General features: G+C 40.3%; 1 protein-coding gene across 3 annotated transcripts in view; it reads right to left on the bottom strand.

Annotated features, from left to right (window-relative positions):
- The window catches only part of GAS6 (growth arrest specific 6), a 106469-nt gene that overhangs the window by 38178 nt on the left and 46508 nt on the right, over positions 1–21783 (bottom strand). For all 3 annotated transcript variants that reach the window (XM_073664850.1, XM_073664849.1, XM_073664851.1), the window contains exon 6: positions 1287–1409. In XM_073664850.1, the coding sequence (XP_073520951.1) occupies positions 1287–1409 (123 nt within the window). The remainder of the gene's footprint in view (positions 1–1286; positions 1410–21783) is intronic.

Raw genomic sequence — 21783 nt, 5'->3', positions numbered from 1 at the left:
GAACATGAAGAGATTTTATTTATACATGCAAATTTATATCATATATTTATAACTACTTATCAGCACAGTGGTCACAATAATATAGTCATAAGACTTTACAAAGGAGGAATGGCTCCACATGACTGCCATACAGAATGGAACAGAATAACAAGTTCATAATAAACTTTGACTTAACCACTGAACTGCTTTCATCTTTTTCCAAATCTTTTCTACGGGTCACTAAAAAGATGTGCAAGTTACCTGCATAAAATTTATTAAAACTGCATTATAAATATGTCCTTCTTTACTTTTTCATACTATACCATTAAGAACTAACTTGTATGTGTGAATCCGGCTTCATGGGTGTGACTGACAAGTAAATAAATCTTGACATCAGTGACTCCTCGTTATCGGATACAAAATAAATCAGATACTAAAACCAAAGAAACTATCAGTTGTATTAAAAACTGACATTTGCCCATATGGCCTTTTCAAGGAGAAAAAAAAAAAAAAAAGAAGCGGTCCAGTTTCTAAACCTATGCATTTTGAATGCTAAACGTTCTTAATCTTGATATACCAGGATTAAGAACGTTTGGTGTTCGAAAATGAATAGGTTTCACGGAGGTCTCCCCCTTTATTTATTTTATTTTTGCAATGTGTACATCTTTTTAATGGATTAACAATAAATTCATGATTTTGTCTGCAATTGGATCTGGAAGCTGGACCCCTTTTTTCCTTGAACTTGCATCTACAAAAGCTGGGCAGTGGCGTGGTGAGCTGGTGTTTTTTTCTTCACTTATGGCTTTTTAGCATGCCAAAAAAGCTGATTTACTTAATTTCACTAGAATAAAGGTGCATTTTCATTGCACGATTCTTGTGAATGAGCATTCCTGGGAATGTTCATTTCACAATAACCATAAAGTCTAACAGCATGCCAATCAACAGACAAATAAGTAAAGCACCCATTTGTAGGGTGAAATGATCTTTTGATGACTTAAGAGATCGTTCCTTTCTTGGCAGCACATTGTGCTATGTAAATAGGACCTGTGCTACCGAGAACAATGACAGCCTATGCGCACTGAATGTTCAGTGCGTATCTGTAGAGCAGTCTGTCTATGTAAGAAGACTTTGATCACCAATAGGCAAATATTTACTGATTTACGGTCATTTAATTTCTCAAAATTGTCAAATGTAAATGTACCCTTAGGTGTATTTGCTCTAAAATTGAGAAATATAAAAAGTAGGCTGGCAAATATGTTAGTGTAACTGAATTGAATCCCTTAAATCTTAAACTTAATCTTAAATACCAGTGCTACATGTTTTCCCCATCCATCCTTTCTTGCAGCTACAGTAAAAGTCTCCAAGCAAATCCAAGCACATTTCGGAACCAAGTACATCACATGGTTTTGAAGAACACTGATCCCGTAAATCTAAGAGAGAAGGAGAGGGTGATACAGATTTACACATTTAGTGAGAATTAAGCAATAAAAACATAGTGTAGACTAATCAGGGTTACTTTTGGTGGCTTCATCTATATCTATTAGTTTTCTAGAACACTGTTTTTCATCTGACTAACAACCAAAGAATTCAGATGTAAACTCAGACACTGACAGTCAGCAACACATTTGCTCACTACCACTGCGCTACAAAAAAAAAATAAAAAAATGAATATTTCTTTAACATGCAGCCCTAAAAGAATCTACTAAAGCTCAAAAGAGAATTGCGTGTATACAGACGTATGTGACCAACCGATAGTGGCCGTGTCTCATGGGGATATATCATAGGCATCAACGCACATACGTGCCTAATATGTTAAGTGTTAAAACGTAGAAAATTAGATGTAGAAATACAGTTGATTATTGAGATAAACAGTCTCTTTTTAAAAAGAGATTTTCAAACGATTTTTCTATTAAAACAAAAATGTTATGTATGTTATATTAAAATGTCTTAAAGAGACAATTTGTTTTAAATGATGATGGCAGATGATGACTGTGAGCCATCATCTACCTCTAACAACTGTGGTTGGAGCTGAGCTCTGCCCGTTGCTGTTAACCTGTTATCCCTTTCACCTCCCATCCTGTTTTCACCTTCATGACCAGGCCAAATTTTACAATTCTGACCAGTGTCAATTTATGTGGTAATAACTCTGGAACGCTTCAACGGATCCCTCTGATTATGTGATTATGTCCCGAAAAAAAACCATTGTACTTCATGATAGTGGTAAAGTTTGTTCAATACAACTTGCATTTATTTGTGAAAATATAGGAAATTTGGTGAAAATTGCCCTTAAAACTAGAGTTATGTCACAAAATAGTTAATAAATAACATTTACCACATGTCTACTTTACATCTGCATCATTTTTATTAGGAAGTTAGAAGGGTTAAAAATGTACAAAACCATTTTTTTAGGAACCACATCACATTTGAAGTGACTTTGGGGGCCTATATGACAGAAAATACCCAAAAATGACTCCATTCTAAAAACTGCATTCCTCAAAGTGCTCAAAACCACATTCAAGAAGTCTATTAACTGTCCAGGTGCTTCACAGGAATTAAAGCAATTTGAAAGGAGAAAATGAACATTTTACTTTTTTCACAAAATTTTTTTTATTTTCACCAGGGTAACAGGAGAAAATAGACCCCAGAATTTGTTGCGCATTTTCTCTTGAGTACTTCGGTATCAAATATGTGGGGGAAAAATACTGTTTGGAATCACAGCAGGGCTTGGAAAGGAAGGAGTGACATTTTGGAACACAGACTTTGATGGAATGTTCTGCCAGCATAATGTCACGTTTGGAGAGCCCCTGATATTCTTAAGCAGTGGAAATCCCCCACAAGTGACCCCATTTTGGAAACGAGACCCCTCAAGGAATTTATATAGACGTGTGGCGAGCACATTAAACCCACAGGTGCTTCATAGAATTTTACAACGTTGAACTGTAAAAATGAAAACATTTTATTTATCCCACAAAAATGTTGTTGTAGCCCCACATTTTTTAATTTTCACAAGGATAGCAGGAGAAAATGGACCCCAAAATTTGTTGTGCAATTTCTCCTGAGTACACCGATACCCCACATGTGGTCAAAAACTACTTTTGAGGCACAGTGAAAAGCTCAGGAGGGAAGAAGAGCCATATTTGAGTTCAGATTTTGCGGGAATGGTTTGAGTGTGCTATTTCACATTGGCAGAGTTTCTGAGGTGCCAGAACAGTAGAAATCCCCTATAAGTGACTTCATTTTACAAACTACATCCCGCAAATGAATTCATCTAGGGGTGCAGCGGGCATGTTGTCACCACATGTGCCTCACAGAAGTTTATACGATTGAGCAGTGAAGAAACAATAATTACATTTTTACCACAAAAAAAAAATTTTAGCTCCAGATTTTACATTTTTCACATGAGCAAATGGGTGAAAATGGCACAAAAATTTGTCCCTCAATTTCTGCTGAATGTAGAAATACCCCATAAGTCGATGTACAGTACTGCTTAGCTACACGGCTTGACTCTGGAGGAATTGTGCCGTATTTGCCTCCTGGAGCACTGATTTTCCAAGAATAGTTTGTGGAATCCATATACAGAGCCCCCAAGTGCTAGAAGAGAAGAATACCCCCCCTTCAAGTGACCCCATTTTGGAAATTATACCCCTATGGAAATGTATCTACAGTTGTAGTGATGTTTTGACTATGGGTGTTTTCCAGAAACAAGCAACAGTGTATATTGCTGAGTGAAAATTGCAAATCTGCTATTGTAGTGCCCAGTACGTTTGTAGTGCCCAGTACGTTGTAGTGCCCAGTACATTGTAGTGCCCAGTACATTGTAGTGCCCAGTACATTGTAGTGCCCAGTACATTGTAGTGCTCAGTACATTGTAGTGCTCAGTACATTGTAGTGCTCAGTACATTGTAGTGCCCAGTACATTGTAGTGCCCAGTACATTGTAGTGCTCAGTACATTGTAGTGCCCAGTACATTGTAGTGCCCAGTACATTGTAGTGCCCAGCTCGTTAAGCCCAGCTCGTGCTTCTAGAGGCAAGCACCCGTAAATGAGGAGGGCTCTCATCGCTACAGAAATGCCAAACATGTGGACACTAACTGCGGTTTAGGCACAATGTGGTGCTCGGGAGGGGGGGGGGGGGGGGCACTTGGCTTTGAGAGCACAGAATTTGCTGAATTTCTGTTGGGGGACGAGGAGCTATTTAGCTTTTCCTGAGCCTTTGTACTACCAGTTATGTGGAAGCCCCCTATATTTCCGTTAACAGATGACCGATCTGAGTGAGGACTTTTTTGTGGATTGATTTGAAGCTTTTTTTGGGAACATTTTAGATAACATTTTGAATCACATTTATCCTGCACTTTATGCTGAGCACTTCCATCAGGGTTTCCATCTAAGGCCGGAGCCACATTAGCTTATAGCATCTGATGCAAGAGCATCAGATGCGATATGCTAATGATACTCGGCTCCAGCCCTGCTGCAAGCGGGAGCCGAATATCAGTGCTATGCCCTTCAATCCTCTCGCATGAGAGGATTGCAGCACAGCTTCAGAGGAGATGGAGAAATTAATTTCTCCATCTCCATTGGCTGTGTCTGCAGGAATCGTACTGCACTCGAATGAGAACCAAGTGCATTGCGATGTTTCATGCGCAACCATAGACTTATATGGGGGTATGCGATCCGAATTTCGCATGCAATCGCAGCATGCTGCGTTTTTCTTTTCAGTCTCGATCGATCAGAACTGAAGAAAAAAAAAAATGCATATGAGCACACCATCATAGATTAACATTGGACCGAATGCAATCCAATTTTTTATAGGATTGCATTAGTCCGATTCAATCGAAAGTAGGAGCGAGCCCTAAATCTCCTAGTGACGTGATTCAGATGAATCCCCCGAGGCATCCATTCACTATAATGAGTGGGCAGAGTTGCTCTGGGCTACGTCTGGTCTCTGTTCAGTGGTGTCCTTCTTTTCAGAGGTGCACAAAATTGTGACCGACCATGCTGTTATGCACGCCTAAAAAGACGGAAACCGCCAGATCACAGGTCATAGTGCCTCCATCTGTCTCATCTGTCTCATTATAGGGAATCTTCCTCCAGGGGTTCCGTCTGAATCACATATTTTAGAGACTTAAACGGATAACCCGGTGTAAATGCTCAGCGTAGAGCGCAGGATAAATGTGCGCCAAGCCTTACTGCGATATTTGGGAGGCAGAATGAACAAATCAACAACAGATAAAAAAAATGTTTTTTTATTTATTTTTTATGCCGTTTCTCATGCGGTATAACTGATTAGACAACTTTATTCTTCGGGTCGGTGCGATTACAGCTATACCAGATTTATATAGTTTTTTTATGATTGGCTGCTGCAACACACTAAAAGGTGCTTCTTTTTTTTTTTTTTTTTTTTATTTTTTTTACAAAAAAAGTTTTTGCATCGCCATATTTTGAGAGCTATAATTTTCCAGATTTCTGCTGACAGAGTCATGTGAGGGCTTGCTTTTTGTGGGACGAGTTGACGTTTTTATTGGTACCATTTTCAGTCACATTTAACATTTTTTGATTACTTTCTATTCCGACTTTGAGAGGCGGAATGAACAAAAACCAGCAATTTGGGAGTTGTTTTTTTGGGGTGGTGGGCTTTATGTCGTTCTGCGTGATGTAAAATTGATAAGGCAGCATTATTCTTCATGTCAGTACGATTACGGCGATAATACAGTTGAAACCAGAAGTTTACATACAGTACAGACCAAAAGTTTGGACACACCTTCTCATTTAAAGATTTTTCTGTATTTTCATGACTATGAAAATTGTACATTCACACTGAAGCCATCAAAACTATGAATTAACACATGTGGAATTATATACTTAACAAAAAAGTGTGAAACAACTGAAAATATGTCTTATATTCTAGGTTCTTCAAAGTAGCCACCTTTTGCTTTGATGACTGCTTTGCACACTCTTGGCATTCTCTTGATGAGCTTCAAGAGGTAGTCACCGGAAATGGTTTTCACTTCACAGGTGTGCCCTGTCAGGTTTAATAAGTGGGATTTCTTGCCTTATAAATGGGGTTGGGACCATCAGTTGTGTTGTGCAGAAGTCTGTTGGATACTGAATAGACTGTTAGAATTTGTATTATGGAAATAAAAAAGCAGCTAAGTAAAGAAAAGCAAGTGGCCATCATTACTTTAAGAAATGAAGGTCAGTTAGTCCGAAAAATTGGGAAAACTTTGAAAGTGTCCCCAATTGCAGTTGCAAAAACCATCAAGCGCTACAAAGAAACTGGCTCACATGAGGACTGCGGCAGGAAAGAAGACCAAGAGTCACCTCTGCTTCTGAGGATAAGTATATCCGAGTCACCAGCCTCAGAAATCGCAGGTTAACAGCAGCTCAGATTAGAGACCAGGTCAATGCCACACAGAGTTCTAGCAGCAGACACATCTCTTCAACAACTGTTAAGAGGAGACTTTGTGCAGCAGGCCTTCATGGTAAAATAGCTGCTAGGAAACCACTGCTAAGGACAGGCAACAAGCAGAAGAGACTTGTTTGGGCTAAAGAACACAAGGAATGGACATTAGACCAGTGGAAATCTGTGCTTTGGTCTGATGAGTCCAAATTTGAGATCTTTGGTTCCAACCACCGTGTCTTTGTGCGACGCAGAAAAGGTGAACGGATGGACTCTACATGCCTGGCTCCCACCGTGAAGCATGGAGGAGGAGGTGTGATGGTGTGGGGGTGCTTTGCTGGTGACACTGTTGGGGATTTATTCAAAATTGAAGGCATACTGAACCAGCATGGCTACCACAGCATCTTGCAGCGGCATGCTATTCCATCCGGTTTGCGTTTAGTTGGACCATCATTTATTTTTCAACAGGACAATGACCCCAAACACACCTCCAGGCTGTGTAAGGGCTATTTGACCAAGAAGGAGAGTGATGGGTTGCTACGCCAGATGACCTGGCCTTCACAGTCACCAGACCTGAACCCAATCGAGATGGTTTGGGGTGAGCTGGACCGCAGAGTGAAGACAAAAGGGCCAACAAGTGCTAGGCATCTCTGGGAACTCCTTCAAGATTGTTGGAAGACCATTTCCGGTGACTACCTCTTGAAGCTCATCAAGAGAATGCCAAGAGTGTGCAAAGCAGTCATCAAAGCAAAAGGTGGCTACTTTGAAGAACCTAGAATATAAGACATATTTTCAGTTGTTTCACACTTTTTTGTTAAGTATATAATTCCACGTGTTAATTCATAGTTTTGATGCCTTCAGTGTGAATGTACAATTTTCCTGGTCATGAAAATACAGAAAAATCTTTAAATGAGAAGGTGTGTCCAAACTTTTGGTCTGTACTGTACACTTTATAAAAAGACACATATGCATGTTTTTCTCAATATCTGACATGAAATCAGAATAAACCTTTCCTGTTTTAGGTCAATTAGGATTACCATAATGTTTAATATTTGCCAAATGCCAGAATAATAAGAGAGAATGTTTTAAGGCATTTTTATTACTTACTGCAAAGTTAAAAGTTTACATACAGTACACTAAGATTACTATGCCTTTAAACAATTCTGGACTGCCCATATGAAGATGTCATGTGTTTGGAAGCCTTTGATAGGATTTTTGGCAACATCTGCACGGTGGCGCAGTAGTTAGCACTGCAGCCTTGCAACGCTGGGGTCCTGGGTTCAAATCCCACCAAGGACAACATCTGCAAGGAGTTTGTATGTTCTCCCTGTGTTTGCGTGGGTTTCCTCCGGGTTCTCTGGTTTCCTCCCACACTCCAAAGACACACTGATAGGGAATCTAGATTGTGCACCCCGATGGGGACAGCGATGACAATGTATGTAAAGTGCTGCGGAATATGTTAGCGCTATATAAAAATAAAGATTATTATTATTATTATTATTATTAATTAGAGACACACCTGTGGATGTATTTTAACCCCTTTCTGACGTCAGTCGTAATAATGCGTACTCGCGCCCTGGGCCTTATTGACCAGGTACGTATTATTATGCCTTGGCGATTGAGCCCGTACAGAGGCTGTGCTGGCGCGATCACCGCCGGGTGTCAGCTGATTCTAACAGCTGACACCCGGTACTATGTGCCAGGAGCAGTGCCGCAGCACTCCCGGCATATTAACCCCCGAAATGCTGCAAAGTCGATCGCAGCATTTCTGGGGCAAGCAGAGGTAAGAGAGCCACTCTTACCTTGTATCAGCAACCGGGGTCCTGATCATTGCCATAGTGACCCAATGTCGTCACAAGACATCAGGAAGGTAGGTAAATCGTGCTCACTGAACGTTCTACCTAACTTGTGTCTTGAGAGCCTGCATAGCATAGGGAATGCTGCGGCATCCTTATGCTATGCAAGTGATCAGCCTGCAAAAAATGAAAAGTATAAAAGTGCAAAAAAGTGTCAGAAAGTGAAAAAAAGAAATAAAAAAAACTAATCCAAAAAACGAAAAAATATACTGTACCCATAAATAAATATTATGAAAAAAAAAACAAAAAAACAATGAAAGTACACATATTTGGTATCGCCGTGTCCGTAACGACCTGACCTATAAAAACTGTCCCACCAGTTAACCCCTTTAGTGAACATGGTAAAAAATAAAAAACAAAGCAAAAAACAATGCTTTATCATCATACCAAACAAAAACTGGAATAAAATGCGATAAAGACTAATGTAAATGAAAATGGTACTGCTGATAACGTCACCTTGTCCCGCAAAAAATAAGTTGCCATACAGCTCCATCAGCCGAAAAATAAAAAATGTTATAACTCTCAGAATAAAGGGATACAATTTTTTTTTTCTATAAAATAGTTTTTATTGTGTAAAAGCGCCAAAACATAAAAAAGATATAAATGTGGTACCGCTGTAAACGTACTGATCCGACCCCAAGAATAAGGCTGCCTTATCAATTTTACCACACGCAGAAAGGCATAAAAAAAAAACAAATAAAAAAACAATTTCTGAATTGTTTTTTTTTTTTGTTTATTCTGCCTCCCAAAAATCGGAAAAGAAAGTAATCAAAAAATGTCACGTGCCCGAAAATGGTATCAAGAAAATCGTCAACTTGTCCCGCAAAAAACAAGCCCTTACATTACTTGCCAACATATGGAAAAATTCTAGCTCTCAAAATATGGTGATGCAAAAAATAGTCTTTGCAAAAAGATATTTTTTTTATTGTGTGACAGCTGTCAATCATAAAAACCCGATATAAATCTGGTATCGCTGTAATCGCACCGACCCGAAGAATAAAGTCTTCTAATCACTTATACCGCACGAGGAACGGCGTAAAAAAAAACGCTAGGGTTGGGGTTGTGCTAGAGTTAGGGTTGTGTTAGGGTTAGCAAAAAAAAAAAAAAAAATGATGACGATATGGCGACTAGTGTTGAGCGCAAGTGCTCGCTACTTGAGTTTGCATCGGGTACGCACAGAGTATTGCGGGTGCTCAAGTGACATGCTCGAGTCTCTGCCCCATATGTTTCGCGGCTGTTATACAGCCAAAAAAAACCCGCGGGGATCACCTGCCATGCACAGGCAAACCCGGAATGTTTTTTTTTTTTTGAGTGTCTAACAACCGTGAAACATGCGGGACCTCAAGAATGTCACCCGCGATACTTGGTGCACACCCAAGTACCCGATGCAAACTCAAGTAGCGAACACTTGCGCTCAAGACTAATGACAACTTATTCAATATGATGACCTAATGTTTTCAAATTCTGTGTCGTACCTCTGGGTTCAAAATGTTCACCATACCCCTTGATAAAATCCTTGAGGGGTCTAGTTTCCAAAATGGAGTCACTTGTGGGGGGGGTTCCACTGTTTAGGCACATCAGGGGCTCCCAAACACAACATGGCATCCGCTAATTATTCAAGCAAATTTTACATTCAAAAAGTGAAATGGTGCTCCTTCCCTATCGAACACTGCCATGAGCCCAAACACTGGTTTTCCCCCACATATGGGGTATTGACTTACACAGGAGAAATTGCACAACAAATTGCATGGTGCAATTTCTCCTGTTACCCTTATGAAAATGCAAAATTGAGGGCTGAAAAACATTTGTATTTTTATGGCTGAATGTTATAAACTTCTGTGAAGCACATGGGGGTTCAAGGTGCTCACTACACATCTAAATAAGTTCCCTGAGGGATCTAGTTTCCAAAATGGTGTCACTTGTGGGGGGTTTCCACTGTTTAGGCACATCAGGGGCTCCCCAAACGCAACATGGCGTCCGCTAATTATTCAAGCAAATGTTACATTCAACAAGTGAAATGGCGCTCCTTCCCTTCGAGCCCTGCCGTGTGCCCAAACAGTGGTTTTCTCCCACATATGGGGTATCGGTGTGCTCAGAAGAAATTGCACAATAAATTTTGGGGTCTATTTTTTCCTGTTACCCTTGCGGAAAAAACAAATTGGGTCTAAAGTAACATTTTTGTGAAAAAAAGTTAAATGTTCATTGTTTTCTTCCACATTCCAAAAATTGCTGTGAAGCACCTGAAGGGTTAATACACTTCTTGAATGTGGTTTTGAGCACCTTGAGGGGTGCAATTTTTAGAATGGTGTTACTTTTGGGTATTTCCTGTCATATAGACCCCTCAAAGTGACTTCAAATGTGAAGTGGTCCCTAAAAAATAGTTTTGCAATAGTTGTTGGAAAAATGAGAAATCGCTGGTCAACCTTTAACCCTTATAACTTTTGACAAAAAAAAAAAATTGGTTCCAAAATTGTGCTGATGTAAAGTAGACATGTGGGAAATGTTATTTATTAACTATTTTGTGTGATATATCTCTCTGAAAATTCAAATTTTGAAAATTGCGATATTTCAACATTTTTGCCAAATTTCCAATGTTTTACAAACACAAGTCATATCGAAGAAATTTTACCACTATCATGAAGTCCAATATGTCACAAAAAATAAACTCAGAATCAGTGGGATCCGTTGAAGCGTTCCAGAGTTATTACCTCATAAAGTGACAGTGGTCAGAATTGTAAAAATTGGCCTGATCATTAACGTGCAAACCACCTTCAATGTTCAGCCATCATACCGCTCAGGAAGGAGATGGGTTCTGTGTGCATATCAACCCAAGGACAAAAGCAAAATACCTTGTGAAGATGATGGCGAAAGCTGGTAAGATTGTGTCAATATCTACAGTGAAACGAGTACTGTATGAACATGGACTGAAAGGCCACTCTACCAGGAAGAAGCCATTGCTCCAAAAGAAACATAAAAGGGCCAGATTAATGTTTGCAAATGCACACAAGAACAAAGACCTTAATTTTTGGAGACATGTCCTGTGGTCTGATGAAACTAAAATTGAACTTTTTGGGCATATGACCATCGTTACATTTGGAGGAAAAATTGAGAAGCTTGGAAGCCTAAGAAAACCATCCTAACTGTGAAATAGATGGCATTATAAGAAAAGAAGATTATGTGGCAATACTGAAGCAACATCTCAAGACATCAGCGGGGAAGTTAAAGCTTGGGCAGAAATGAGTCTTCCAAATGGACAATGACCAGAAGCATACTGCCAAAATGGTAACAAAGTGGCTTAAGGGGGCCACTGGTTGAGGTAGTTGGCCCTGGAAGTCCCAAAGTCACAGCTGTTCTATCCCAGGCGGGAGGAGCAGAAGGGTGAGACTGTGTAATGTTGTACCATCTTGGGTATTTGCTGGGACTGTTCTATGTGTTTATTATCCGTTTTGTGGTTCAATAAAGTAATGCCAAGCTGTTTTACCCTCACCCTGTGCTGCCTGAGTTGTGTACCCAGGTCTTCACAGGTACCAAATACTAATGAAATGTATGTAAACTTTTGACTTTGCAGCAAGTAATAAAAATGCATTAAAACATTCTCTCTCTCTCTCTCATTATTCTGGCATTTGGAAATATTAAAAATTATGGTAATCCTAATTGACCTAAAACGGGAAAGGTTTATTCTAATTTCATGTCAGCTATTGAGAAAAACATGCATATGTGTCTTTTTATATAGTGTATGTAAACTTCTGGCTTCAACTGTATATTTATATCTTTTTCCATGTTTTATAGAAAAATAATTTTTTTAGCATCGTTTTATTCTGAGAACTATAACTTTTTTATTTTTCCACTGATGGAGCTGTATGGCTGCTTGTTTTTTGAGAGACAAGGTGACATTGTCAATGATAAAAAAAAAAAGAATGTAAATAGAATAAAAAGCGATAACATTGTATTTTTTGTTCGGTGGTATGATAGAAAAGCATAGTTTTTTGCCACGTTTTTTCTTTTTCTTTACTGTGTTCTGCACGCGGCATTACCAAACGTGTACTTTTTATTTTTTTAAGCTTAAAAATACGTATTTATGGGTATAAAGGGAGGAAAAAACAAAAGCGCAAAAGCAAAAAATTGCCCGTTCCTTAAAGGGTTCAAAGGATTGTCATTATTTATGCCACGTGAGGGCTGGAACCTTCATTTTACTGTCAGACGCTGAAAGGCTGCAGCGCTCTTGGGACATCAGCAATGTTATGGATTGCTAGGGACACAGAAACTGGAGGAGATAAACAGCATCAGATTTGAAGTACATAAATTGTTTCTAATTTTATAGAACACACTGGGGGCACAATTAGGACTCTTTCAGACGTTCCTGATAATCGGTCCGATGTTGGATCGCAATGCACGGACTGGCCACGCATCTCCTGACCCAGGCATGACAGCTGCATATATTTCTATGAAGCATGTCACGCTCAGCTCAGACATGTAGCTATATCTGAGCTGAGCGTGACCGATTCATGGAAATATGAAGGAGCCCTTACTTGAAGGCCAGACAGCAGCCACTGTGTCTCCATAGCTGGCCATCTACATACATTATTACATATACACAAGTTTAGAATATTGCATAATGCAATCAAACATATAAACGTACACACACATGTACATAGCACACACACTGCACAACAAATGCTTAGCACTTCACATGTATGCAGGAAAACAAATGTTCATATAAAACACATACAAATATCTCACATACAGGGCAAATGTAATCCCTATTTTCAAAAAAAGGAAAGAAGATGGAGCCAGGAAATTGCAGGCCAGGGAGCCTTACTTCTATACCAGGAAAGATCTTTGAACAAATTATTAAACAGAATGTATGTAAGTACTTGCATAAGAATACAGTAATTAATCAGAGCATGGGTTTGTAGCAATCAAGTCATGCCAGACTAATCTAAATTCCTTCTATGATGGAATCACTGACTGCATGGATCAGGGAAATGAGGTAGATATAGTATATCTCGACTTCAGAAATGCATTTGATAAAGTATCTCATACTATCTGAGTGGAGCTGGCCATGGACTTTTTCCAGCGCGGAGCACCGGTAAGTCGATCTTATTGTTGTGTTTATAGGAGATTTGTTTGCTCGTCAGTTTGGGGTGCATAGATCTCTCCTGGAGAGAGTGTTCAGCCTCAAGAGTCGGTGTTTCCATTCAGAGACAGTAAGCAGAGGAGGACGTGCGACTGGATCTTATGTATACATAAGGCCTACATTAGCATTTCTGTCCTGTATCTGGTGGGGGTATGTGTGTCTTTGTTCCTCTCTGCAAGGGGCATCTCAAGTGCACAGCCCTGCGGACAGGCTGGAGACTGGGCTTCTGGAACACTGTTAAACATTTGCTTTTAGCTCAAAGAATGAAAAGGGAGAGTGTGCACACTTCGTGCCCACCAAAGGGGCTGATCCCAGGAGAGGGAGAACAATAAGCCACATGTTTAGTGAGGAGTTGGTGCAGTGACATCGAGGGGAGGGGATCTTTTGCTGAGGCCCTTGTGCCCAGGGATGGATGGCATATGGAGATTGGTTGCCGGCTGGAGCTGGTTACACATACGGTCATTGTATCTATCGTCTGGATTTGAGAAACTATTCTAAGGACTGTTGTTGCTGGCTGGAGTGGGATACACATTTTACGGTCGTGATATCCGTCGTCTGGAGGAACATAGGCTGTGACTGCAGCCACCAAAAGTTGGGAGACAGCGGGTATCACCTGGTACGGGGGCAGTGGAACTACCGATCCCGGGTTGGCACCTAGTGGACTGGGGACATTGTATTGTGACCATCTAGCCGGAATTGCTTTAAGACCATGGATGTAAGGAATAAAAATAGTTGCATTGTTAACCTGCCTAAGTGATTATTACAATCCACAACCTCAGATCTTCACACTATCCTTATTTTAAAAAAAAATGACCAAGTATGGGATTTACAAGTCTACAGTTAGGTGGATTCATAACTGGCTCAGTAATCATACTCAAAGAGTGGTAATAAATGGTTGCACATCCAATTGGAAGTGTGTTCCACAAGGCTCTGTCTTGGCCCCTGTGTTGTTCAACATTTTTATAAATGATCTAGATAAGGGAACTGAAGGTAAACTAATCAAATTTGCAGATGATGGAAAGCTAGGAGGGATAGCTAACACTAGAGAACACAGAAATAATTCAGAAGGATCTAGATAAGCTTGAACAATGGGCAATAACTAATAGAATGGTATTTAACAGGGAGAATAGCAAGATTCTACATCTAGGCAAAAAAAAACAAAATGACATCTACAGAATGGGAGGAATAGAACTAAGCAATAGCACGTGTGAAAAAGACTGGGGTATACTAAACATCACAGACTGCACACGAGTCAACAGTGTGATGCAGCCACAAAAAAGGCAAACAGTTCTGGGATGTATTAAGGGAAGCATATAGTCTAGATCAGTGATTTTCAACTAGTGTTCCGCGGCACACTAGTGTGCCGCGACACATGGTCGGGTGTGCCGTGGGGAAAGTTCCCCAAACTATGGTGCCCCCTGTGTTTTGTTTCCCGGCAATGCGCTCGATGCGCATTCACGCTTTCTTACAATGTAGGAGACGTGTACAATAACACATGCGCAAGCTTTGAACCTCGCGCGACTTAATGACGTCACCGAGGCCGGCGCGTCATCCTGAGAGCGGAGAGACTCTCGCATTTGCCCGCCGCCAAGGTAATGCCCGCCAATAATGCTGACTATATGAGCTTTTGCCTGAGTATATGAACTGTTGGCAGAATACTCAGCATATGAGCTGGTACTTTTAGTACTCCAGCAGTATACTGCATATAACAATGAGAAATGTAAAATGAGAAATACTATAGTCATGAGGCTGGAGTACTACAAGTACCAGCTCATATGCTGAGTATATGAGCTGGCACTTGTACTCTGGCCTCATGGCCATAGTACTTCTCATTGTACCCCTTTATATTGCAGTATATGAGCCATATAATAATCAGCACCATATACTGTGGCGCTGTACAGTGCACATCACCACAGTATATGATGCTGATAATCATGTGCTCATATACGTGGGACTGTATTTATGAGGTTACATGGGATTGAATATATGAGGGGGTTATCCTTTTTTATTTCACTTTTTTAAAATAAATAATTTATTGAAAGGACCTCTGCCAGGCATATTTCACTCTTGAGGGCTAAAAAAGTAGCTCTTGTGGTGGTAAGAAGCTGATTTAAAACCCCCAAGAGAACTCCGTGAGAGTTGTATGTATGGAATAATAAATGATATTAGTACCGTTCTTCAGCAGTCATGTCCTGCTTGAATTGACTCTAGTGGCGTAGCACTTGGCAGCCGGCTCTATTCTACTTATAGAGAAAGCTGAGTGCTACGTCACTAGTGTCAATTCAAGCAGGAAATGCAGACCGTAGTAATATAGGTTATTATCACACACATACAGCTCTCGCAAAGTTCACTCTTGGGGGGTTTAAATCAGCTTCTTGTCACCACGAGAGCTGCTTTTTAAGCCCTCAGGAATGAAATATGCCTAGCAGAGGTCCTTTAAGTGTGGCAGATAATGTAATACTCTTCTATTTTAGTGTGTGGCTGCGCACACTATCTCAGCAGTGATGGAGAAGTATTTGAGAATGGAAAAGGCAAATGCCGAACAGGACCCTGGACACAATTCTAACCCAAATGAAGGCCCTAGTATGAGAGTTCGACAAAAGAAAAAAGACAAGACGGTGAGCTCAAGGCAATACAGTGAAAGCTATCTTTCATTTGGATTTACTTCCACTGGGGATGCGACAGCACCAACACCACTGTGCTTGGTGTGTGGTGAGAAGCTTTCCAATAGCGCTATGGTGCCAAGCAAACTTAAACGCCATCTCCAAACGAAACACCCTTCCGTTCAAAATAAACCGATGGAGTATTTTGTACGCTTACGTACAAACAATGAGAAAGGGGCAACTTTTTTGAGAAAAAGCACAAAGGTAAATGAGAGAGCCCTCAAAGCTAGCTACCTTGTTGCTGAACTCATAGCTAAATCAAAAAAGTCCCACACTGTGGCAGAAACATTAATACTACCAGCTTGTAAAGCTATTGTAAATGAGATGCTTGGCCCTGAAGCAGCTAAAGAGATAGCTAAAGTGCCTCTCTCTGATAACACAATTGCCAGACGGATTGATGACTTGTCTGCGGACATTGAAACAGTTGTTTTGGAAAAGGTGCGCATCAGTAAGAAATTTGCCTTGCAACTTGATGAGTCGACGGATATCAGTGGACATTGTCAGTTGTTGACCAATGTGCGTTTTGTGGATGGTGAAGCCATTAGAGAAAACTTCCTATTTTGCAAGGCACTGACAGAAAAATCAACAGGAGAGGCAATATTCCAAGTCACATCGGAATATCTTGATAAAAGTGGACTTACATGGGAAAACTGCACAGGTGTCTGCACTGATGGAGCCGCAGCCATGGTCGGGCGCATCAAAGGCTTTGTAAGTAGGGTTAAAGAAAGAAACCCAGATGTTCTTGCTACCCACTGTTTCTTGCACCGTGAGGCCCTCGTTGCAAAGACCTTACCAGCAGATCTAGCTCCTGTGTTGGATGATGTTGTGCGCATAGTGAACTTTGTGAAGACGCGACCTTTGAGATGTCGCTTATTTGCGTCTTTGTGTACAGAAATGGGAGCGGAACATAAAATCTTATTGCTCCACACGGAGGTCAGGTGGCTGTCACGCGGCAAAGTGCTGGCCCGTGTGTATGAGTTGCGAGAGGAACTGAAAATATTTCTTACAAACGAGAGGTCTGATTATTCAAAGCTGCTTGCAAGTGATGAGTGGTGTGCAAAGCTGGCATACCTGGCTGATATATTTCAATATCTGAATGAACTAAACACACGGATGCAAGGTCGAAATGAAAACCTGCTTACAAGCACTGATAAAATGAACGGATTCCGTTTAAAGGTGCAGCTCTGGCAACAACATGTGCAGGGTGGCAACCTTCAGATGTTCCCACTCACCGAGAAACTGCATGATGACAATACTGCTGCAATGTGCGAAGCGATTGGCAGACATTTGAAAACTCTTGAGGAGAAGTTATCGTTTTATTTCTCTTCAGCCTTCACAGAATGCCTTGACTGGGTTAGGGACCCATACAGCTCATTATCCGTTGCTGGAAAGGACATGACTTTAAAGGAGCAAGAGGAACTCGTTGAACTGAAGCAAGATCGCGGTTTAAAGCTAAAGTTTGCTGATCTTCCTTTGGACAGTTTTTGGTTATCTGTTGCCAAGGAGTTCCCCATTCTGGCCAACAAAGCTATTTTGATATTGCTCCCATTTTCAACCACATATCTATGTGAGCTGGGCTTCTCAAGCTTGACTACGATAAAAACTAAAAACAGGGAGAAACGGAGAACTGTTGAGGAAGAGCTTCGTGTGTGTCTTTCCACCATTCCTGCCAGGATATCCCTTTTGTGTTTATCGAAACAGGCCCAGGTTTCACACTGAGTGAGTAAAATAAATTTAGAATCTATATTATTAACTATATGTATAATATGACTGTTTTAGTGTCATTTTGTGCTATTTTGGTTGGTGGTGTGCCCCAGGATTTTCTAAGTATAAAAAGTGTGCCGTGGCTCAAAAAAGGTTGAAAATCACTGGTCTAGATCACGTCAAGTAATTATCCCCCTCTACTCCTCCTTGGTGAGTCTTCCTCATCTGGAATACTGTGTCCAGTTCTGGGCACCATATTTTAAAAACAGACAAGGTTAGAGGAGGCTGGGGTTTTTACAAAGCAGGGAAACTTCCATCACATGGCCTTTCCTAACGATGACCGTGAACATGCCATAACCCTAAAAGGCTAATTAAGGCCTGAAAACTTGGTCAAAGTTATCTAAGCACACAAATCTCCAAGGGTGCCCAAACCTTTGCATCGCCTCATTTTCCTTTTTAGAATTTTTAAAATGTAAAAGATGAAAACATATAATTTTCTGCCTAAAATACAAAGGAAATGTGCCTTCTTTAACTTTAGGCCTTTTAGAGATCATTTAATCTTCAACTTGCTTAACTGTTCACAATAACAGTAAATTTTGACCAGGTGTGCCCAAACTTTCATATACCATTGTATGTAGAGAGAGCTGTCAGTCGCCACTCACTTTTGAGCAGTGATTGAAACCATTCCGGGCAGGAATAATTTATTTTTTACTGGAAGCCGCACTTTCAATAAAGCGGCTGAACAGCACTGTAACGCTATTTACCTGCAAATTATCCCTATATCTGCAGCTTAATAGCATTTGTGGACATTACAAGTTTATTTTAAAGTACCATATACAAAGTCTACATACCCCTATTAAAATGCCATGTTTTTGTCATGTAAAAAAAAAAAATCATACTAAAAAGAATAATTTCAGAGCTTTTTCAACCTTTAATGCCATCAATAATCTGTACAAATCTATTGAGAAACAAACATCTTTTTGAAGGGGAAAAGAAAAACAAAACAAGAATAATGTGGTTGCATTAAGTGTGAACACTCGCTTATAATTGGAGATGTGGTTGTGTCAAGGTTTAGGCAATCATATTTAGACTCAAGTTAAATAGTAGTCAGTACACAGCTACCATAATTTAAAGGGATTCTGATTAACCACATAAAGTTTTTCTGTTTTAGTAAGAATTATCTGTCATTTTCTTATTTTACAGCAAAAGCCATGGTCCATAAACAGCTTACAACACAGCAAAGTGATTTTATTGTTAAAAGTTATCAGTCAGGAGAAGGGTACAAAAAAATTGTATGCTGCAGTCGTCCTGTCCCCCTGCAGAAAAGCACCCCCAAAGTATGATGTTTCCCCCAACATGCTTCACGGTTTGGACAGTGTTCTTGGGGTTATACTCATCCTTCTTCCTTCAAACACGGCGAGTGGAGGTGATATCAAAAAGTTCTATTTTAGCCTCATCTGACCACATGACCTTCTCTTATGCCTCCTCTGGATCATCCAGATGGTCATTGGCCAACTTCAAAAGAGTACATGTGCGGGCGTGAGCAGGGGGACAAGGCGTGCCCTGCAGGAATTTAATCCATGATGGCGTAGTGTGTTACTAACGGTAATGTTTGAGACTGTGGCCCCAGTTCTCTTCAGGTCATTGACCAGGTCTTCCCGTGTAGTTCTAGGCTGATTCCTGACCCTTTTCAGAATCATCCTTGCCCCACGAGGCGAGATCTTGCATGGAGCCCCAGACCAAGGAAGATTGACTGCCATCTTGTGTTTCTTCCATTTTCTACTAATTGTGCCAACAGTTGTTGCCTTCTCAACAACCTGCTTGCCTATTGTCCACTAGTCCATCCCAGCCTTGTGCATGTCTACAATTTTGTCCCTGGTGTCAATAGACAGCTCTTTGGTCTTGGCCATGGTGGAGAGGATGGGATGTGATTGATTGTGTGGACAGTCTTTTATACAAGTAAGTTAGTAACGAGTTTAAACTGGTGTAATTAATACAGGTAATGAGTGCAGAGTAGGAAGGCTTCTTTAAGAAAAACTACCAGATCTGTGAGAGCCAGAATTCTTGCTGTTTGGCAGATGATCAAATACTTATTTCATGCAATAAAATGCAAAATTAATTATGTAAAAATCATACAATGCGATTTTCTGGAATTTTGTTTTTAGATTCTGTCTCTCACAGTTGAAGTGTACCTATGATAAAAAAAATTACAGACCTCTCCATTCTTTGTAGGTGGGAAAATTTGCAAAATCGGCAGTGCATCAAATACTTATTTTCTCCACTGTACGCACTTGCACATCTTGGCATGCCATCATTGAAATTATTAATGGTTGTCTGAAGAATGTTCTGCCACCCTGAATGCACTTGGACTCGTAAATTATCAGAATTCACTGCTGGCTGCTCACTCTGAAATGGTCATCTATTGACAGCTCCAAAAGTGTCCCACGAGCTACTGAAATGTATATGTGAGCAGCCTGCATAGAAAAAGTAGAGAGGTTTAGAAAATGTTGTTGTCATCTTTTAATCACTTGCTTATTATTAACATGCCTTTCTATTGCAATTTTTCTATCTAGTTATGTTGGCCTGTTTTGTAGAAGTGACAACTTGAAGTGCTGCCATATTGGTTGTTGCTTTTTGATTTTCTTCTCCGAAATGAACAATAGCATATTCTATAATTTACCGGTAATTTGGAGATTTTGGAAAAGCTAAAATTCAACTAATGGCTGTAACGGAGTCAAAAAATGGCAACTTTGGTTATTAATCTAACTTTGGATTTGCTAAAATAAAACAAATTTTCTGGTAGATACATTCTAAACTACATATTGTAATACAGCGGCTTGCGGCATTACTGTAATGGTCCAGGGTGTGTTTTGGCTGACCATGTACCTCAGGTGACTGATCACATGACTGTGACATCAGCACAGGTCCTGTCCACACAGAAGGTCTGATCACATGACTGTGACATCAGCACAGGTCCTGTGTGCACTGGAATATATATATATATATATAAACCCTGGTAGTTTTGAAACAGGGGTGTGAAAGGCGTGAGGCCTGTTCCCTGTGTGGGACACCATTAGAGTGTGAGGCCTAGTGAAGCCTGAAAGGCAGAGGCTGGATCCTTATGTGTAAGAGATGCCAGTAGCCTTGTAGGGCAAGAGGCTTGGAAGACAAGAGTCCTGGAAGGCAGAGGTTGGATGTTATGTGTATAAACATACCAGTAGGCTTTGAAGGTACGAGGGCTGGAGACCCCCATCTGGGAAGCCGTAAAGCCACAGCTGTGGCAGAACAAATCTGAAGCAGCTAAAACCCGGCAAAGGTAAAAACACTACTTGATGTGGACATTTATATAGTTACCTTGCTGAAGGCTGTATCGGGAGCCAAGTGGACATATCTGTCACTGGAAAGGCTCTTGGACATTGTATGTGTAATATGTCGGCGAGCCACTGAGATGGACTCGGTTACAAACAGTTATGAAGTGTAATAAACTGCTGAATTGTGAAATACCGGAAAGTCGTCGCATGTGTGCTTTAATTGACCCGGAGAAGCGAGTGTCGCCCAGCATGATGACTAGCGCTGCCTTACAATATTTAGAAAGTCCTTGATGAAGTTGATTTTCCTGAAATATTCTGCACATCCTTCAAGCAAGGTACCTAATTACATTGTTTCATCTCTACAATATAAATTGCAGCCTTGATTTTATATGAAAGATCATCACAGCTGAAAGGACTGGAATTTCAAGTCTTCCTGCAATGTAATGTTACACAGAAGGAATAAGAAAAGGGCATTTATCATTTGTTTTATAAACAGGGTCACCCTGGGCAGGTGAAGACAAGTCTTAAGATATGGGAGGATCAACTAAGTTGTACAGAGACATGATATGCAATAATAACATATTAATCACAATAGAAAGAGGAGGTTGTTGAAAGAATGAGACATATAAAAATATCAGGGAAAAAGATTTATTCCAAGTGTGATAAACACAATTTTGAATCTGGACTCCAAAGAAAACTTTCACAGCAAACTCTGAAATACTCTCAGACGTATGAAT

Source organism: Phyllobates terribilis, unplaced genomic scaffold (genome assembly GCF_046119375.1).
Source record: "Phyllobates terribilis strain yellow unplaced genomic scaffold, ASM4611937v1 Scaffold_2__4_contigs__length_985480577, whole genome shotgun sequence".
Classification (NCBI taxonomy): domain Eukaryota; kingdom Metazoa; phylum Chordata; class Amphibia; order Anura; family Dendrobatidae; genus Phyllobates; species Phyllobates terribilis.
This window is presented reverse-complemented; position numbering and strand designations above follow the sequence as displayed.